The sequence below is a fragment of the Calcarisporiella thermophila genome, assembly GCF_041956535.1.
Source record: "Calcarisporiella thermophila strain CBS 279.70 unplaced genomic scaffold VTP21scaffold_15, whole genome shotgun sequence".
Lineage (NCBI taxonomy): Eukaryota > Fungi > Calcarisporiellomycota > Calcarisporiellomycetes > Calcarisporiellales > Calcarisporiellaceae > Calcarisporiella > Calcarisporiella thermophila.
The window spans coordinates 310,085-324,194 of record NW_027192205.1 but is presented as its reverse complement, the minus strand read 5'-3'; the positions used below and the strand labels follow the sequence as shown (position 1 = coordinate 324,194).

Below are 14,110 nucleotides of genomic sequence, written 5' to 3'. Positions count from 1 at the left end.
CGCACACGCTAACCAGAAAATCAAGGTTCGAACTATTTATTATTGCTAATGTCACTAACAGATTGACAAGGCTTCAGGCGGTGTCTAATCCACTCCTAATCGATCGACATCGGCATCCACATTCGTGCCATTACACTCTTCTCTTGAGGTATCCCGCAACATCATGCCCTCCCGTGCTCGCATCAGCGCATCGTTGTACAGGTGCGGTAGGTGGTCGGTTAGCCCGCGTCGTGCAACTATCACCTCCTCGCACACGCGCGGCGTGGAGCGCTCTATTGCAACATGGCGTGGATTCTCGGGGGTAGGATCACACCAAAACTGATACAGCTTGCCTGCCACATACAGCTAATAACAGAAAAGACTCAGCTCTTCTCATCGTTTCTCTTCTGCATTCGCCAATGCGTAAAGGTTACCTTTGGATTGGGCGACGGCGCCGAAGAGAGATGCCGCCTGCACTCCCTAATATGATTGAATGCCTTGGCCCATGCCTCGTCATCCGGATTGTACCCCAGAATCAATTTGCTCGTCCCAAGCTGATTCGCGGCCTCCACGGCTGCCAACATGATCACCTTCACATCGACCATACTCCCATAACTAAGCTGAGATACCACGTCGTCGCCGTATACATAACTCTCGATGGTGTCCCGGTATCGGAGGCTTAAATCGAGCGAGACCGAGCATGGGGCTGCAAAGCAATAGCACTTTAGAAGGAAGTCCTCGCCCTTCTTGAACTCTTGCATATGGTCAAGCAGCATCATGGTAAGAATCGACGCGGCCCCTGCCCCGAGCGAGTGCCCGACTATATAGAGCGCTTTCGTGTCGTGCTCATTCACATACGTGATAAGCTGCGGGACCACGTGGGTCATAAACCATTTGGCCGCAATCTTGAACCCTGAGTGCACAAGGCCTCCTTTCCACGGCTGATACTCGCACGCGAGATCGGTTAGGGTATCGAAGGCACTCTAACAAGGGGACAGAGATATGGGCTTTAACTTCAGGGGAATTCCAGGGCTAATTCAACCGTCAGTCGCTTTACCATGGTTCCTCTAATAGATAGGACAATGGAATTCGTCGTCCGATCCCTCACGATATAATAGCTTGGATGAAAGACCCCCCCGCTCCTGAACTCATAGGCGAGCAAGTCCTCCTTCGGTAGCGCAAGGAACTCTATCACGCTGAGCGCATCTGAATTCTGCCGGATGGCATCCACAAACACACCGTTGCCTCTGCCAATGAAATTCAGCCCGCGCCAACCATAGGCGGCAATTGAAAACTTCCAGAAGTAGGTGGCCTCTTCAATTTCAGCGAGGTTTGTCACATAGTCGCCGGTGTGCTCCCTGTTAACGAGAATGTTCGCGATGAAAATTTATCAGTTACACTCCCTAACCCCACTCCAAAGAAGAATGTTCCTATTACCGTGGTAATTTCTCGTAGAACTTTTCAAGCAGGGTGAACCCGGTCAAAAGCTGAAGATGGGACAACTCAAAGCCTTGCCCGAAGGCCGTCGCTAGCCGCACAATGGTTTTCAAGACTCGGTTCGTCTCCTTCGACACAGTCCATGATCCAATCATATCGAGGATTGAATTATTCAGTAGTAACTCGTCCTCCTCCTCGTCTTCGGAATCATACACGTCCCCGTCCCAGGGCTCCGCCGTGCTCTTCCCCTTTCTCGCGTTATCTATTTGCCGTTGGCGCACATCCCCTTCTTCTAATTTTCGGAATCCTTGGTGCTCGCTACGCTCCTCGAGAAGATTTTTCTGGAACTCGCTCTCAAGCTCCGCGTCATCATCAGGAATTTCATCGGATACATTGTTCTGCTGGCGTCGCGAGGATAATAGGGATGCAGGCGAGTGTAATAGCTTTTCGTCCTTGGAGAGTTCGCTTACGCGCTGGAAACGGTAGCGAACACACACCTTAATTGCACCAATGCTTGAAGAGAGAACAGACTTGCGTTCCACAGTAGAAATACGGGATTCGCTTAGATGCCGTTCCCATATCTCGTAGTAACTAAGCGAAAAAGTTCAGCACCCCTTCCATTCGGCTTATTGAGTGGCCCAATTCATATACACACCTCGTGAATACCTCAGGCAATCCCTCAAAGTGCTTAATCGAAATCTCGGCCCTCCCCACGTGCCGATCAGGCAGTAGCATATATGCATCGTATAAATCCAGCTATCAATTTGCATCACAGTTACCATTAATAAATAAAGACAGGTCAAACAAGGCCGCTGGCCGGTCGTGTCTAGGTAGACAAAATAGAGGAGGGAATTGAGAAGCTACCTGAATCGTGCCGAAAAGTTGTGTGTGATAGCTGACTCTGAAATCAAATCCCTCATTCCAGTTACCTTCTGGAGACTCTGATACCGTTGTCTGATATTGCTGGCCTATAAAACCACACCATCATCAATTATTGACCCATTCCCTCCACAATCTACCAATGTGCATAACCAACCTCCCAATCTTATGATAACATAGGGTCTCTTGATTCCAACGTTGAGCTGCAGCCCCTTTAAAATCACCTGCATCTTCCCCATAGGAGGAACACGCCAAGGTTTTAGGGTCTTCTTCCCCACTAATGAGTTTGTTCCAGCTTTACGCGGCGGATTGGTGCCGCTGGTGGATAGAGAGGGGGTTGAGCTAGAAAATCGCGGAATATGATCAGAGTGGACAGAGACGGGGGATAATGAGGTGAGCGTTGAGGTACGCCCTAAGCTGTGGCGGCGGAGAGCAGGTGGAGGGGGAGAGGGGACGGAGGCTGTTGTTGGGGAAGATGGCTGTGACATCTTAGCTGGAAGTATAAAAAGAAATCTATGATCGATGTTTGGCAAACATTGAAGATTAAGTGCAAAAAAGGACACTTCGACAAACGATTTTTGCACCCAGTCACAACCTTCCTTTTACTTGCCGCCAAATTTCACGAGATAATATTCCGAAAATAGAGAAAGAAATCTTATTAGCAGAACATGACCGTCATTACAACTATTATACAGATCGGAATCAACTTAATAAAGAAGCTAAATACTAAATGATACAATGGAGTCAAAAGAATAATCGGAATCATGGAATGCCCCGTTATATATGAGATATCGAATATGAGCTCCCAACCAGCCGTCGGAGCCTCCAAGCACTCTTAATATGCAATTTCCTTTCGGGCCATCGGCCTCATCGATTTCACCTCCGTCCACTGTCGCCCCAACAGCTTCATCCGCGAAACAGCCAAGACAACTCGGAGCGCCTTTTTCAATCGAGCCCGAGCTATCACCTGGATACTGGCCACGGATCGGCGCATCGTCACATTCTCGACAAACATTTCCGTCGCAAAGGTGCTACAGCAGAGTGAATAGAAATTAGTGCTATGCTCCCTTATGTATTCCACGGGCCGCAAGCGTACTCACCAGGCTCTCACACCTCCAATTAAAACCATCAAAAACCTCTTCTGATAGGCCAGGTCCATCCGGAATCCCAGCTCCCGTCTCCTTGCCTCCTTGCAATACCATAGCTCTCGCCCTAGCATACGATACTGCTCAACAACACGTTGATAGTTGTCCTTTATTGCCTCATCTTTTGGGGGGTGCTGCACCATCGCGGCCTTTTCCTTCAGCTTCCGCAGTATGGCCTCATATTCTCCCCTGATGCGTTCAAGCTCGCCGCGATGCTGTTTGTCAAGTTCGCTCATTCGTGCATCATGGTCATCGCGCTGTTGCTCCAACTGCTGCTGTCGCCAGACAAGCATCTCTTGCTGGCGCTGCAACTCCTCCCTTAAGTTATCCAATTCTGCTGTCTGATCCGACTGCTCCTGGATCTCTTGCCTAAGGTGCTGCACCTGGTGTCGGAGATGTAAAACTTCAGCCTGCAATTCAGGCTGATGGCGGGAATTCGAGGTAGCCCGATCAAGGCTGCTGTGTTCAGACGACTCCAGCTGGCGAAGTTGATCGAGGAGTCGTTGTCGGTCTGCATCTGCAGAATCAAGGCTCTGTTTGAGATGCGAACACTCCTGCAAAAAAAAAGGCATTTAGCATCCAAAAGAGTTCTGCGGAGGAGTGAAAGATATTTACGCTCTTCAAAAATTGGTATTTCCTCTCCAGCTCAGTTAGTGTTTGCACCGCATTTTCATGCTCTTGTACTAAAGTATAGATATGGCGAACATGCCCTTGCAAGAGAGTTTCCAACTCGAGCAATTCTTGAGAAAATTCCACCTCCGAGCCTGGGTTGGCTATATTGCAGCCTTGTAAATACGCGATAGTATTGCAAAATAAAAGTTTCAGATGACTTACGTATTTTCAGCTGGTGCTCTTCCCCAAGAACCTGGCCCATTTGGTGAATCATTGCGATAATGGATGCATTAATCTCGTTTTGGCGCTTTTGGTTCTCGTGTAAATCGTTATTTTCCACAAGTATTTTGGTCATATTCTAGCCAAATTTCCGGGTTAGATTATTTTCACAAGGGGGTGTTAATGTGGGGAGCTAACCTCGCGCATCTCGCACACCTGCTTTTGTAATTCATCTTCTTTCCCAAGCATGGTTCCTTTATGCGCTTCCAGCGTTTCCTGGTTCTAAAGCATTACGCTAGAAGTGTCAGAATTACGCTTCTAAAGAGTTTGAAGAAAAAAAATCGACCTTCAGCGCATCAAAGAGCTGTTTGTTTGATTCATCTAATCTAACTTGAAGCCCCTCCTTCTCTAGCCTTAGAGCATCCAATTGCTATTGCAAGAGGGATACTATTATCAATAGCCCATAACGCAAGTGACTAAGAATAAACTGGCTCATACCTTCTGTGCCAGTTCTAAATTTTTAGAGAGATGTTCTCTCTCCTTTGTCGATGTTCTGAGCTGCTCTTCCAGCTCGTCTTTATTACCCTGTAACTCACTCAATTTCTATATAGCACAACAGCCGTGGTTAAACATTCAATCAAGTTCTACGAATGCAGCCTGTATTTTACCTTCTCTGCAATACTCAAGCTATTCACAATTTGCTCATTTTTATTCTGAATGATTTCTCGTTCCGAGTTGGCCTCCCGCAGACGCTAAAAAAAATTAAAACAAGCGGCTCTTACTCTTTGCTCTGATAAAAACTAGGGAATAAATCTGAGACACAAACCTCGAGTGTTTCATTCAACTGTTCTTCAATTCGCTCCATCTCTCGTCGCACGGACACTCTCATATCGTCAGTACCCTCCACTGCATCCTCGTCGGTACCGACCATGGTCTTGCTTACTGAGGGCGATATCGCTACCGAGGATAGGACAAGTGTTAAAGCATCCAAACTTTCAAGCAGAGGAGGTCGCTGCTTTAAGAGCTCCATCTGTCGCTGCAAACATGTCTCAATCACTTCACGACTGAGCTTTGTGGAAATCGACTTTGGGGGTGTCAGGTCCCCATCCTTGGGAGAGCCGGACTGCTCCAAACGTCGGATGGTCTCTTCTGCCATTCGCAGCATTACCCTCACTCTATCATACACGTTATTGAGCAGTTCTTGTGTGCGAGGGTCTAGGAGCGTGCTCATACGCATAGTCGAAGTGTCGGAACCCATGGTCACAAGATAAGATAAATTCTGCTGATGTTGAGGCGCATCAGAGGAGAGAGGTGGAGTGTGCCTTGGAGACTGAGCGGTTGCAGCATTGCAGGTGGCGGGCGAGCGTTTTTGGTTGCTGAGCGTTTGCATGAGACGATCGAAGTATTCGATGGTCTCCTGGTTCTTGCGCATCATGTTATCCACGTCATACCCGCCTCTGTGAACAAATTGTGTACAAAAAGGTTATCGCTTAAACTGTTAATATAAACCAAAGTCGGGCAATGGGCTTACATGACACTTTGCTCTCCAACCTCGCTTTCTCTCATAAAACTCTTATGGTGCAACAGTTGCTCGTTAATATCACTGAATGCTTGCTTGTACTTGGACGAAAACTCTTGCATTCTACCGAGGATGTCGTCCGTTGCTTCCGCCAATTTACATCTTGCCTCCAACTCTTCGATGCGTTCCTTGGCAGCCTCCAACTGATGCTGTGCGGATTGGCTCGCGACCTGCGCGGAGAGCAAGTGATCGTCTTTGTCGGCGAGCTTGTTTTTGAGATCCGAGATGATATCAGTAAGACGTTTGACTTGCTCGGGCAATGAGAGACGGAGAAGCTCAGGCGACATGGTTGGCGTATGGGAGCTTGGCTGAGTGCGCTCGGGCGACTGAAGGTCCATGTTCAGCCAGGATGGGGCAGGGGAATACGACTTGGATACGGTGTCGCTCTTCCGCTTTTGAAAGTATTAGATTACTTATAGGAGAAAAGAAAGTAAAACAACATCTAGAACCTACCATATTCCACGTTCCACTTCGAGCGTCTTCCACCGTGTCCATGGATCCTATACTGGTCCGTCGTTCGCCAAATCCACTCCCGTGCTCGAACGACTGTTTTACCTGCCGCGCTGGTGTGCTTGAATATGCGATTTCTTCAACCGACCCACCAGAATGAACCATCGACTGAGACATGGTAGGGGAGTCGGTGGGAGATGTGGATGTGATATATTCGGTTCCTTGTGCCTGGCGCTGAAACTCCATTTTTTCCAGCAGCTCATCGCGATCATGCTGGAGATCATTTCTTTCTCGCTCAAGCTGATCTATCAAAAGAAGCAGCTCCTGTACTCTCCACTCAGAGTCGGGAGTTGCCCCTGTCGCTTGATGCTCAGGAGGGTTTGCATTCTCCGCATGCATTCGCATCAGCTCGACACACTTTTGTTGCTCGGCCAATTTATGTCTAAGTTGCTCGTTTTCGTCGGCGAGCACCTCTCGTGACTCACGCTCCTTCGATAACAGTTCGCGCGCATTATCTCGTTCTTGTGCACAGGTGGCCAATTGTTCGCGAAGTGCTGCCTCGGTTCTCGCTTCCGGGAACGAGCGACGTAATTCATTGAGTTTAGTGCGTAGCTCCGATTGTCGCTCTTTTTCATCCGAAAGCCTTTGTTCTAGCTGCACAATATCCGCCACGGTTGCTTCGATCTTTGAGTAAAGGCTTAAACGCTGCTCGATCTCCGATTTCGCCTTTATCGTTTGATCCAGCTCTTCACGAAGCATGATCTCCGACTTAATTGTAGGATAGGATTTCCTTAGCTCCTCCAGCTTTCCACGCATCTCAGCTTGTTTTTTCTGCTCCTCCTCTAGCTTCTCCAGGGCCTCATCCTGTTGCTTCTCGGCCTCTGCTAACCGTTGTTTCAATTGCTCAGTGACAGCGTTGGAGTCGTTGACCGAGGACACGAGTTTAACCTGCTGTTCTAACGCAGCTTTCTCCTTGACTAGACGCCCTATTTGTTCCTGGAGATCAGCTCTAGACTGGGACTCGGGGTTTGCCTTTTGCAGCGCAGCAATTTTTTCTTGAAGCTCCCCATTACACTTCTCCTCCTCGCTCAACTTCATGCGCAACTCAGCCTGGGTATTCATTTCAGCCTCAATTTTCTTGCGTAGCTCTTCGGTTTCGCTAATGTTTGTGGGAAGAGTTTTGCGTAGCTCTGTAAGGGATAATTGAACCTCGTCGTGCTGTTTTTTCTCCTTTTCGAAATCGCTTTTTAATCGCTCTGTCTCGCTCTTGACCTTCTGGTAAGAAGCTTGTAATTCCGGCAAGCTCGATTCCATCTCTTTTCGTTCACGTTCCACCTCATGCAACTTAGCCTGAATCGCTTCCTTGCGTTTTAGCTCATCCTCCAGTTTCCCTTGGAACTCGTCTGCTTTACTTTTTATCTCAGGGTAGGAAGACTGAAGATCCTTGAGCTTCGACCGAGCCTCATCCTGCTTATGCAATTCTTCCTCTAAAAGTTTTTTTAAACGCACAAGCTCCAGATCAGCATCTTCAATCTTCAATGCAATATTCACTTGCTGATACAGTGCCATATTTTCCTCGTGGGCACGCTCCAGCTCTTGCTTAGTCTGCTCCAACTCTCTCCGTGTTTCAGTAAGCCTGTCGCTTATAGAGGCGTGATCCTTTAGTAGCTGAGCATAGAGGGGATTGGAAAAGGATAGACTGTAAATTTGATAGGAAGTTAATACATGAGCTATTAACAATGAATTGAGAAAGTACCTTTTTGGCGAGTCCCCAGCTACAATCGAATCGTTTATCAAAAACGAAAGCTTTGTATTTTCTGCAAATCCGAGCGATGGTGAATTATCTCCAAATATATTACGGTTTATCGAAGGTGTACTGTTAGAGCTATAGAGATCAATGTAAACAAATTTCTTTAGTAATATAGCATAGGCATTCTAAACATTTAAACAAACCTCCTATGATATACTTGTTGTTCCGCTGGTGAATTCTTGTTAGGTATGCTAGTTCTCTCTAAATCTATATGATTCATTTGTCCAGGAGTATGTTCCTTCTCCATGTCGATGACAATGTCTCTTGATCGCTCCTCTGCAGACATTGTCGAGTAATATGGCGTGCCGCCGTCAGACAACATCCGCGAGTTATCACCCTCCTCTAACCTCGAATTATCTTCCACAATACTAAGATCAAAGCTGCCCGAAGAAACAGATGCGTCGGCTATAAAGGTACTTGGCTCATCTTGGATTAGAAAACGATCAGAGAGAGCCTGGGAATTCTCTGCATTTAAATTGTGTTCATGTGGAGTATCGGGAGGCGTTTTTGCAGTAGGTGCAGGATTGGAGGGATCGGTTTGTGGATCCGGGAGAGGGGAGAATTGCGCGCTATCCTGAGAGCGCAGCTCATCCATTGATGTACAATTCTATTATAGAGGGGATATTTCAGCGGAATAAAGAGAGGAGGGGCAAAATGCTTTGAATTTGTGAGAGGGGAGAGAAAAAGTCAGAAATAGGAGGTGGAAAAATAAGGAGAAATGGTGAATTTTCAGAATGAAAATATAAGGAGGCGAAGAAAAGAGCGCGTTTGGTGTCAAGGTAACAAATATTAAAGAAACACTAAAAATTTACGCGTTCCCCAATCATTCCTTGTTTTGCGTCGAATTTGTATATTAAAATGTAGGCTTGTGTTTTCTAGATCACTACTTTATTGAAAGTTCTATATTTTTTTTACGGATTCGATAGCTCAGCGATTGCTCTTTCTTCCTCCCACCTCCTCAACTCTGCAATGATTTCCTCAAGAGGAGGCCCTCCGGCCATGACACCAGCTAAGTCGTGAAGCGTGAGGTTAAGGCGATGATCCGTTACTCGACTCTAGAGTGATAATGAATTAAAATTGGTAACATGATATATACATTTAATAATTATTCGTAGTGTACCTGAGGATAATTATAGGTGCGGATCTTCTCCGATCGCTTCGCAGTCCCGACTTGTTTCCGCCGTTCCTCGCGTCTATCGCTATCAATTCGCTCCCGCTCTATCTCAAAAAGTTTTGCGCGAAGTACTTTAAGTGCTTTTGCTTTGTTCTATATAAAAAAAATAATGAAAAATAGAATCTGGTTTGAAAAGCCAAAATATGTAATAAAAGAAAATAGATTGAGATATTGATATTTACTCGGTGTTGTGATCGTTCATCTTGAATCGCCACTACAATTCCAGTTGGAATATGTGTTATTCGCACCGCACTGTCGGTTGTATTTACATGTTGGCCGCCTGCACCTCCTGATCGGAATACATCGATTTTCAGGTCCTGTTCCCGTAATACCACATCCACCTCGGTCGGTTGTGGAAGAATGGCTACTGTAATCGTACTGGTATGAACGCGACCCTGATTTTCGGTTACAGGAACCCTTTGAACTCTATAGGTAAAGAAGGTCATCTAAGGATCTTCAAACTCGATAAAGCACTAATTTAAAACCTGTGAACTCCTGATTCAGCCTTGAGTTTCCCAAACACGCCATGGCCGGAAACATTAACCGTTGCATCCTAGTGCTAAACTTGAATATTCCTTTGTTGCATTACAGCATTATGATGGATTATCCTGACCTTAACCATTCCTCTATCGTCGCCGGAGATACTTAAGATTTCGAACTTCCATCCCTGTGCAAGAGCATATCGCTCATACATGCGCAACACATCCCCCGCGAACAACCCAGCTTCGTCCCCACCCGTACCTACCAAAAATTTTATATTATTCAGCTGCTCAATACGTGCATATTAATTAAAATGGCTACCAGCTCGTATCTCCAGTATTGCATTTCCAGAGTCTGCAGTATCTTTTGGAATCAACATCTCCAACATTTGAGATTCTAACTCTTCGATTCGTTCCCATGTCTGCTCTTCCTCTTCCTCTGCTAGCTGTCTTAGTTCATTATCAGCATCACTAGCCATTTTCTGAATCTCCTTCACCGTCTGATCTTATTTGATAGAGTTAAAATAAAACTACGAAAAAGTAAAATGCCAACCGAAGTGGTATGTGGTTACCTCGCAGGCTATTTGCCACTCGCGATAAGTGTTTACAATATCTTCAAGCTCGCTCATTTCCTTTGAAACCTGCGCACGCCTTGTAGAATCCATGCTAGCTGCCTGAATGAGGCAAAGAAAAAAAATAATAGCTGACGTTAAGCCTAAATATATTTTTCCTCGTAATGCAGCTCCATTCATTACCTCCTTGTTGATGACCCCTACTAACTGCTCATGCCTTGATCTCTTGGCCTCTAAGAGGTCGAATATTCTTGGCGTAAGCTTTCCGTTCTGCGCTGCGGTTATCTCCTGCCCTAACAGAGAAAAAGAATTTCCACTCCATGAGAGTCTTAACACCAACTATTTCCAGGGGAGGCGTCTGCTTACTCAGTGGCCATGATATGCACAGATGTCTGGTTGAATTCAGCAGAGTACCACTTCGCGATTCTAGGGTCGGCTTCGGCCTTAATTTAATAATTTTCCGTGTGCACATGCTGCTTAGAAGCCTCGGGCGCTGACGTGAGAATGCACGCATTTTCGTTGGGGTTCGGTGAAACGAATTCGATGAACTAATAAAGTTAGGAAGAGTGGGAGGGGGCTGTTTCGCGATCCTTCAATATCTTCGATGTATGGTTTGCAAACGGACCTTTCCAATCAAAGATCGCGTGACTGCAAAAGAAACATATTGTTTACAGCTAGGATTTGGAAGTCCGATTTTTTTATAAAAATTTCACCTTTTTTTTGTTTACAAGACGCGCTTTTCACTCCCTGATTTTTCTGCCCTATACCTACTAAACACTAGCAACTATCAGCATGTCTAACGGTGAAATTGAAATTGATCCCGCTGTTCTCAACCAGCTCGAGGAAATCGAGAAGGAGATGGAGAATGTTGAGCGTGACCTCGTCAAGCAGCAAATCAAGCTCACTGGCCCCATCTACAAGAAGCGCGCCGAAATCGTTGCAACCGTGCCCAAGTTCTGGCTCCAAGTTGTATGTATTACTAAAGAGAAATGTTTCAATGACGAAAATTCGGACTCAAACTGATGACTTTTTTTCTTTTTCTCTCTTTCCAGCTCGGCAACCATCCCGTGACCAGTAATTATTACTTGGTTACCCTACAAGAACTAGAACTCGAATTAACCTGCCTTTCCTTTAATAGACCAGCTCATTGAGCATGATGATGTTGAAATCCTTGAGCATCTCGAGACCCTCGACGTTGTCCGTGATGAGGAGAACCCCGACAACTATAAGATCGAACTCACCTTCTCCGAGAACCCCTTCTTCACCAACAAGACCCTTGTCAAGGAAATCACCACAGACGAGAACGATGTCTCGACGGCAAAGACTTTCGCCATCGACTGGAAGGAGGGCAAGGATGTGACCAAGAAGGAGACTGGCAGTTTCTTCCAGTGGTTCTCTGAGGACGAAGATTCCGATCTTGGCGAACTCATCCGTGACGATATCTTCCCCAATGCCTTCCGCTACTACCAAGGCATTGATGAGGAGGACGATGATGACGAAGAGATTGACCTTGGTGAGGACGATGAGGATGAGGGTAAGCTGAATCTGTCTTGAGAGCCCTAATGGCCCGTGGCAACTCACTATATTTTCGTTTTTTTAGAGTAAATTCACGTACGATTTAGTTCAAATTTGAAAAACGACTTCCTACGCAATTACTTCCAAAATTTAGAGAATCCCCAAAATTTTCTCCGCAACTTTCCCCTCTCCTTTATCTTTCCTCCCTCCTTTATCCTTCCCCCCCCCCCCCCCACCCCACCCCTTTTCTCTCTCTTCCACCCCTTATATTGTTTGCATTAAAATCTTATATTAATAATAATATATTCTGTTTCCATCTTTATTGAAGGGATGATTAGACCACATGAATAATTCTTGCAAGCATCGATTCCACACTTTCCATTAACTGCAAATGAATTTACACAATAATTCCCTGTCAATGGCAGCGAAGCACACGATTCATTGGCACTATTAGTTTGTTGAGGTACCCCAGAGGGTTCTTAAAGATTAAACATTTCCGTGAGGCTTTCACCAAAGGAAAAATAAGAAAGCAGCTACGTCAACTATACAAAGTGATTTTATTTTTCCATATGCATTACAATTAAAGTGGAACTAAGAGCGAACATAAGAGGGCTGGTTTAATGAGGGAGCTTGGTAAGGGTTTAGAGGGTTAGCAATCGGCCCGGTATTCGCGGCACCTCCGGGTGGGCCAGGCTCGTAGGCACCCCCGCGGTACTCTCTGAAAAAGAACTGCAAAGTAAACTGTTTTCCGTCGGGATCCCAATGAGTCCAGAACCGGCCCGGAGCATTGTCCACTTCGCTGCTCTGTATCTTGAATGAGATGTTTTCATAAGGTTCTGCGGCAACGATAAGATACTGCCAGGCTTTGTCGGGTGTTTCTACATGCTGTTCGTATGCAGACATGAATCGATGTCTAGGTTTAACACCCTGAGCAATCCCAGGGTAGGATATTTGAAAGAGCATTCCAAGTTGTCTTGTTTTGGGATCCCGCACTTTTGTAACCTTGTAGCCCGGACGGCCAATCTTGATTACATTCTTCACAACTGCAGTAGTTTTAGGAGCAGCGACTGGGGCAGGCAGAACAGCGTCGCGATCCTTTGCTTCTCGTGCAGCTCTCTGTGCAAGATTGGATTGATGCTTTTTGCCCTGAGTGTGTGCTAGGTAACTTCCTTCGTTAGTATGGAGGGTAAGACAAAGCTTGCATTCATAGGATCCAAGATGATTCTTCATAAAGTAAGGATCTTTAGCAAGATCAATCGTCTCGAGCGCAAGCTTGCGAAGTCGCTCACGCCTGTCCGCATTACTCTCTGACCAATCTGCCACACCCTAGTATACAATAAAAAGATGATCAGTCAACATGAGGAAATCAGCTATCTATAAACAAAAGCTATACTCACTCCGCTTCTAATCTTACTTCCTACACGATTCTGGAAATCCATGATCGAAATATATTTTAATGGAACTATTCTAACGGAATCTATTAGAAGCAGTTTGCAAAAATACATGTAAAGCTGCGCCACATCTAAAATACAGTATTAAGAGCCCTTTATAATTTCTAGAGCGCCTCGATGCATATTTAAGATGGCTGGGTTATATGACCTAAAGGGTCTGAATGCTAGTATCGCTGATCCACAAGAGGATCATATCAAATGCATAATGAATGTGCAATAAAACTGCAAACTTCCATCATAAGTTAAAGTTTCGTATTGGTTGAGGATTCTTGAATTCTTGCCACGATCTGTCCGATGAGATCCCTTGCTACAAAGACCTCATCTTACTGAGCACTTCTCACTACATAACAAATTATGTTAATTCTAAGCAAAGCTTTATTAAGGTGACGACTGACAATTATAGTTAGACGCCAGTTTTATCGATTAATTATACAGACATAATAATCAACCAATCTTGCAACGTTTGGTAGTTATGCTCGGATACTGAATTGATTTCCCTTATCATTTGATTCGAGGATATTTTATCCGATCATATTCAAAGGGCTAAGAGCTAACATATTTTGGTATTTCTTTTGTCTTTAACTAAATCAACAGCATTTGTAATATAAACTGCTTCTTATATTCCGAGGACGCATTTAAACATATAAGAAACGTTTATACAACTTGAAGACACTCCATCCGGCCAACATGGAATATCTACGCAACATATCCGGGATTCTCTCAATATCTTCCGCATGCCAAAAAATTAAACCTGATATGCAGTACAAATACTTTATGCATATTCTTTTGCGGTCCAGTGCTAGTGCTTT

The 14,110-nt window shown here is 45.4% G+C and overlaps 5 protein-coding genes across 5 annotated transcripts; 1 reads left to right on the top strand and 4 right to left on the bottom strand.

Moving 5' to 3' along the window:
* Nucleotides 1-84: 84 nt before the first annotated feature.
* VTP21DRAFT_2719 (uncharacterized protein) lies at nt 85-2,783 on the bottom strand (the record flags this gene model as incomplete). The annotated part of the gene is made up of 7 exons (XM_069392942.1): nt 85-345; nt 414-962; nt 1,037-1,337; nt 1,417-2,007; nt 2,072-2,172; nt 2,281-2,384; nt 2,453-2,783. 7 exons carry the CDS (start codon nt 2,781-2,783, stop codon nt 85-87), a joined length of 2,238 nt encoding a protein of 745 aa, XP_069249967.1.
* Nucleotides 2,784-3,130: 347 nt separating this feature from the next.
* Nucleotides 3,131-8,705, bottom strand: VTP21DRAFT_2718 (uncharacterized protein; the record flags this gene model as incomplete). Its single annotated transcript, XM_069392941.1, has 13 exons — nt 3,131-3,326; nt 3,396-3,994; nt 4,056-4,213; nt 4,275-4,410; nt 4,470-4,553; nt 4,618-4,701; nt 4,770-4,874; nt 4,940-5,023; nt 5,098-5,728; nt 5,803-6,242; nt 6,304-7,999; nt 8,057-8,185; nt 8,254-8,705. 13 exons carry the CDS (start codon nt 8,703-8,705, stop codon nt 3,131-3,133), a joined length of 4,794 nt encoding a protein of 1,597 aa, XP_069249966.1.
* Nucleotides 8,706-9,021: 316 nt separating this feature from the next.
* Nucleotides 9,022-10,849, bottom strand: VTP21DRAFT_2717 (uncharacterized protein; the record flags this gene model as incomplete). Its single annotated transcript, XM_069392940.1, has 9 exons — nt 9,022-9,165; nt 9,231-9,377; nt 9,467-9,710; nt 9,770-9,837; nt 9,898-10,025; nt 10,086-10,263; nt 10,336-10,437; nt 10,519-10,628; nt 10,702-10,849. 9 exons carry the CDS (start codon nt 10,847-10,849, stop codon nt 9,022-9,024), a joined length of 1,269 nt encoding a protein of 422 aa, XP_069249965.1.
* A 278-nt stretch (nt 10,850-11,127) lies between these two features.
* Nucleotides 11,128-11,940, top strand: VTP21DRAFT_2716 (uncharacterized protein; the record flags this gene model as incomplete). Its single annotated transcript, XM_069392939.1, has 4 exons — nt 11,128-11,304; nt 11,388-11,409; nt 11,474-11,869; nt 11,936-11,940. 4 exons carry the CDS (start codon nt 11,128-11,130, stop codon nt 11,938-11,940), a joined length of 600 nt encoding a protein of 199 aa, XP_069249964.1.
* Nucleotides 11,941-12,441: 501 nt separating this feature from the next.
* Nucleotides 12,442-13,289, bottom strand: VTP21DRAFT_2715 (uncharacterized protein; the record flags this gene model as incomplete). Its single annotated transcript, XM_069392938.1, has 2 exons — nt 12,442-13,176; nt 13,248-13,289. The coding sequence occupies 2 exons, from the start codon at nt 13,287-13,289 to the stop codon at nt 12,442-12,444; spliced, it is 777 nt and encodes a 258-aa protein (XP_069249963.1).
* Nucleotides 13,290-14,110: the final 821 nt, after the last annotated feature.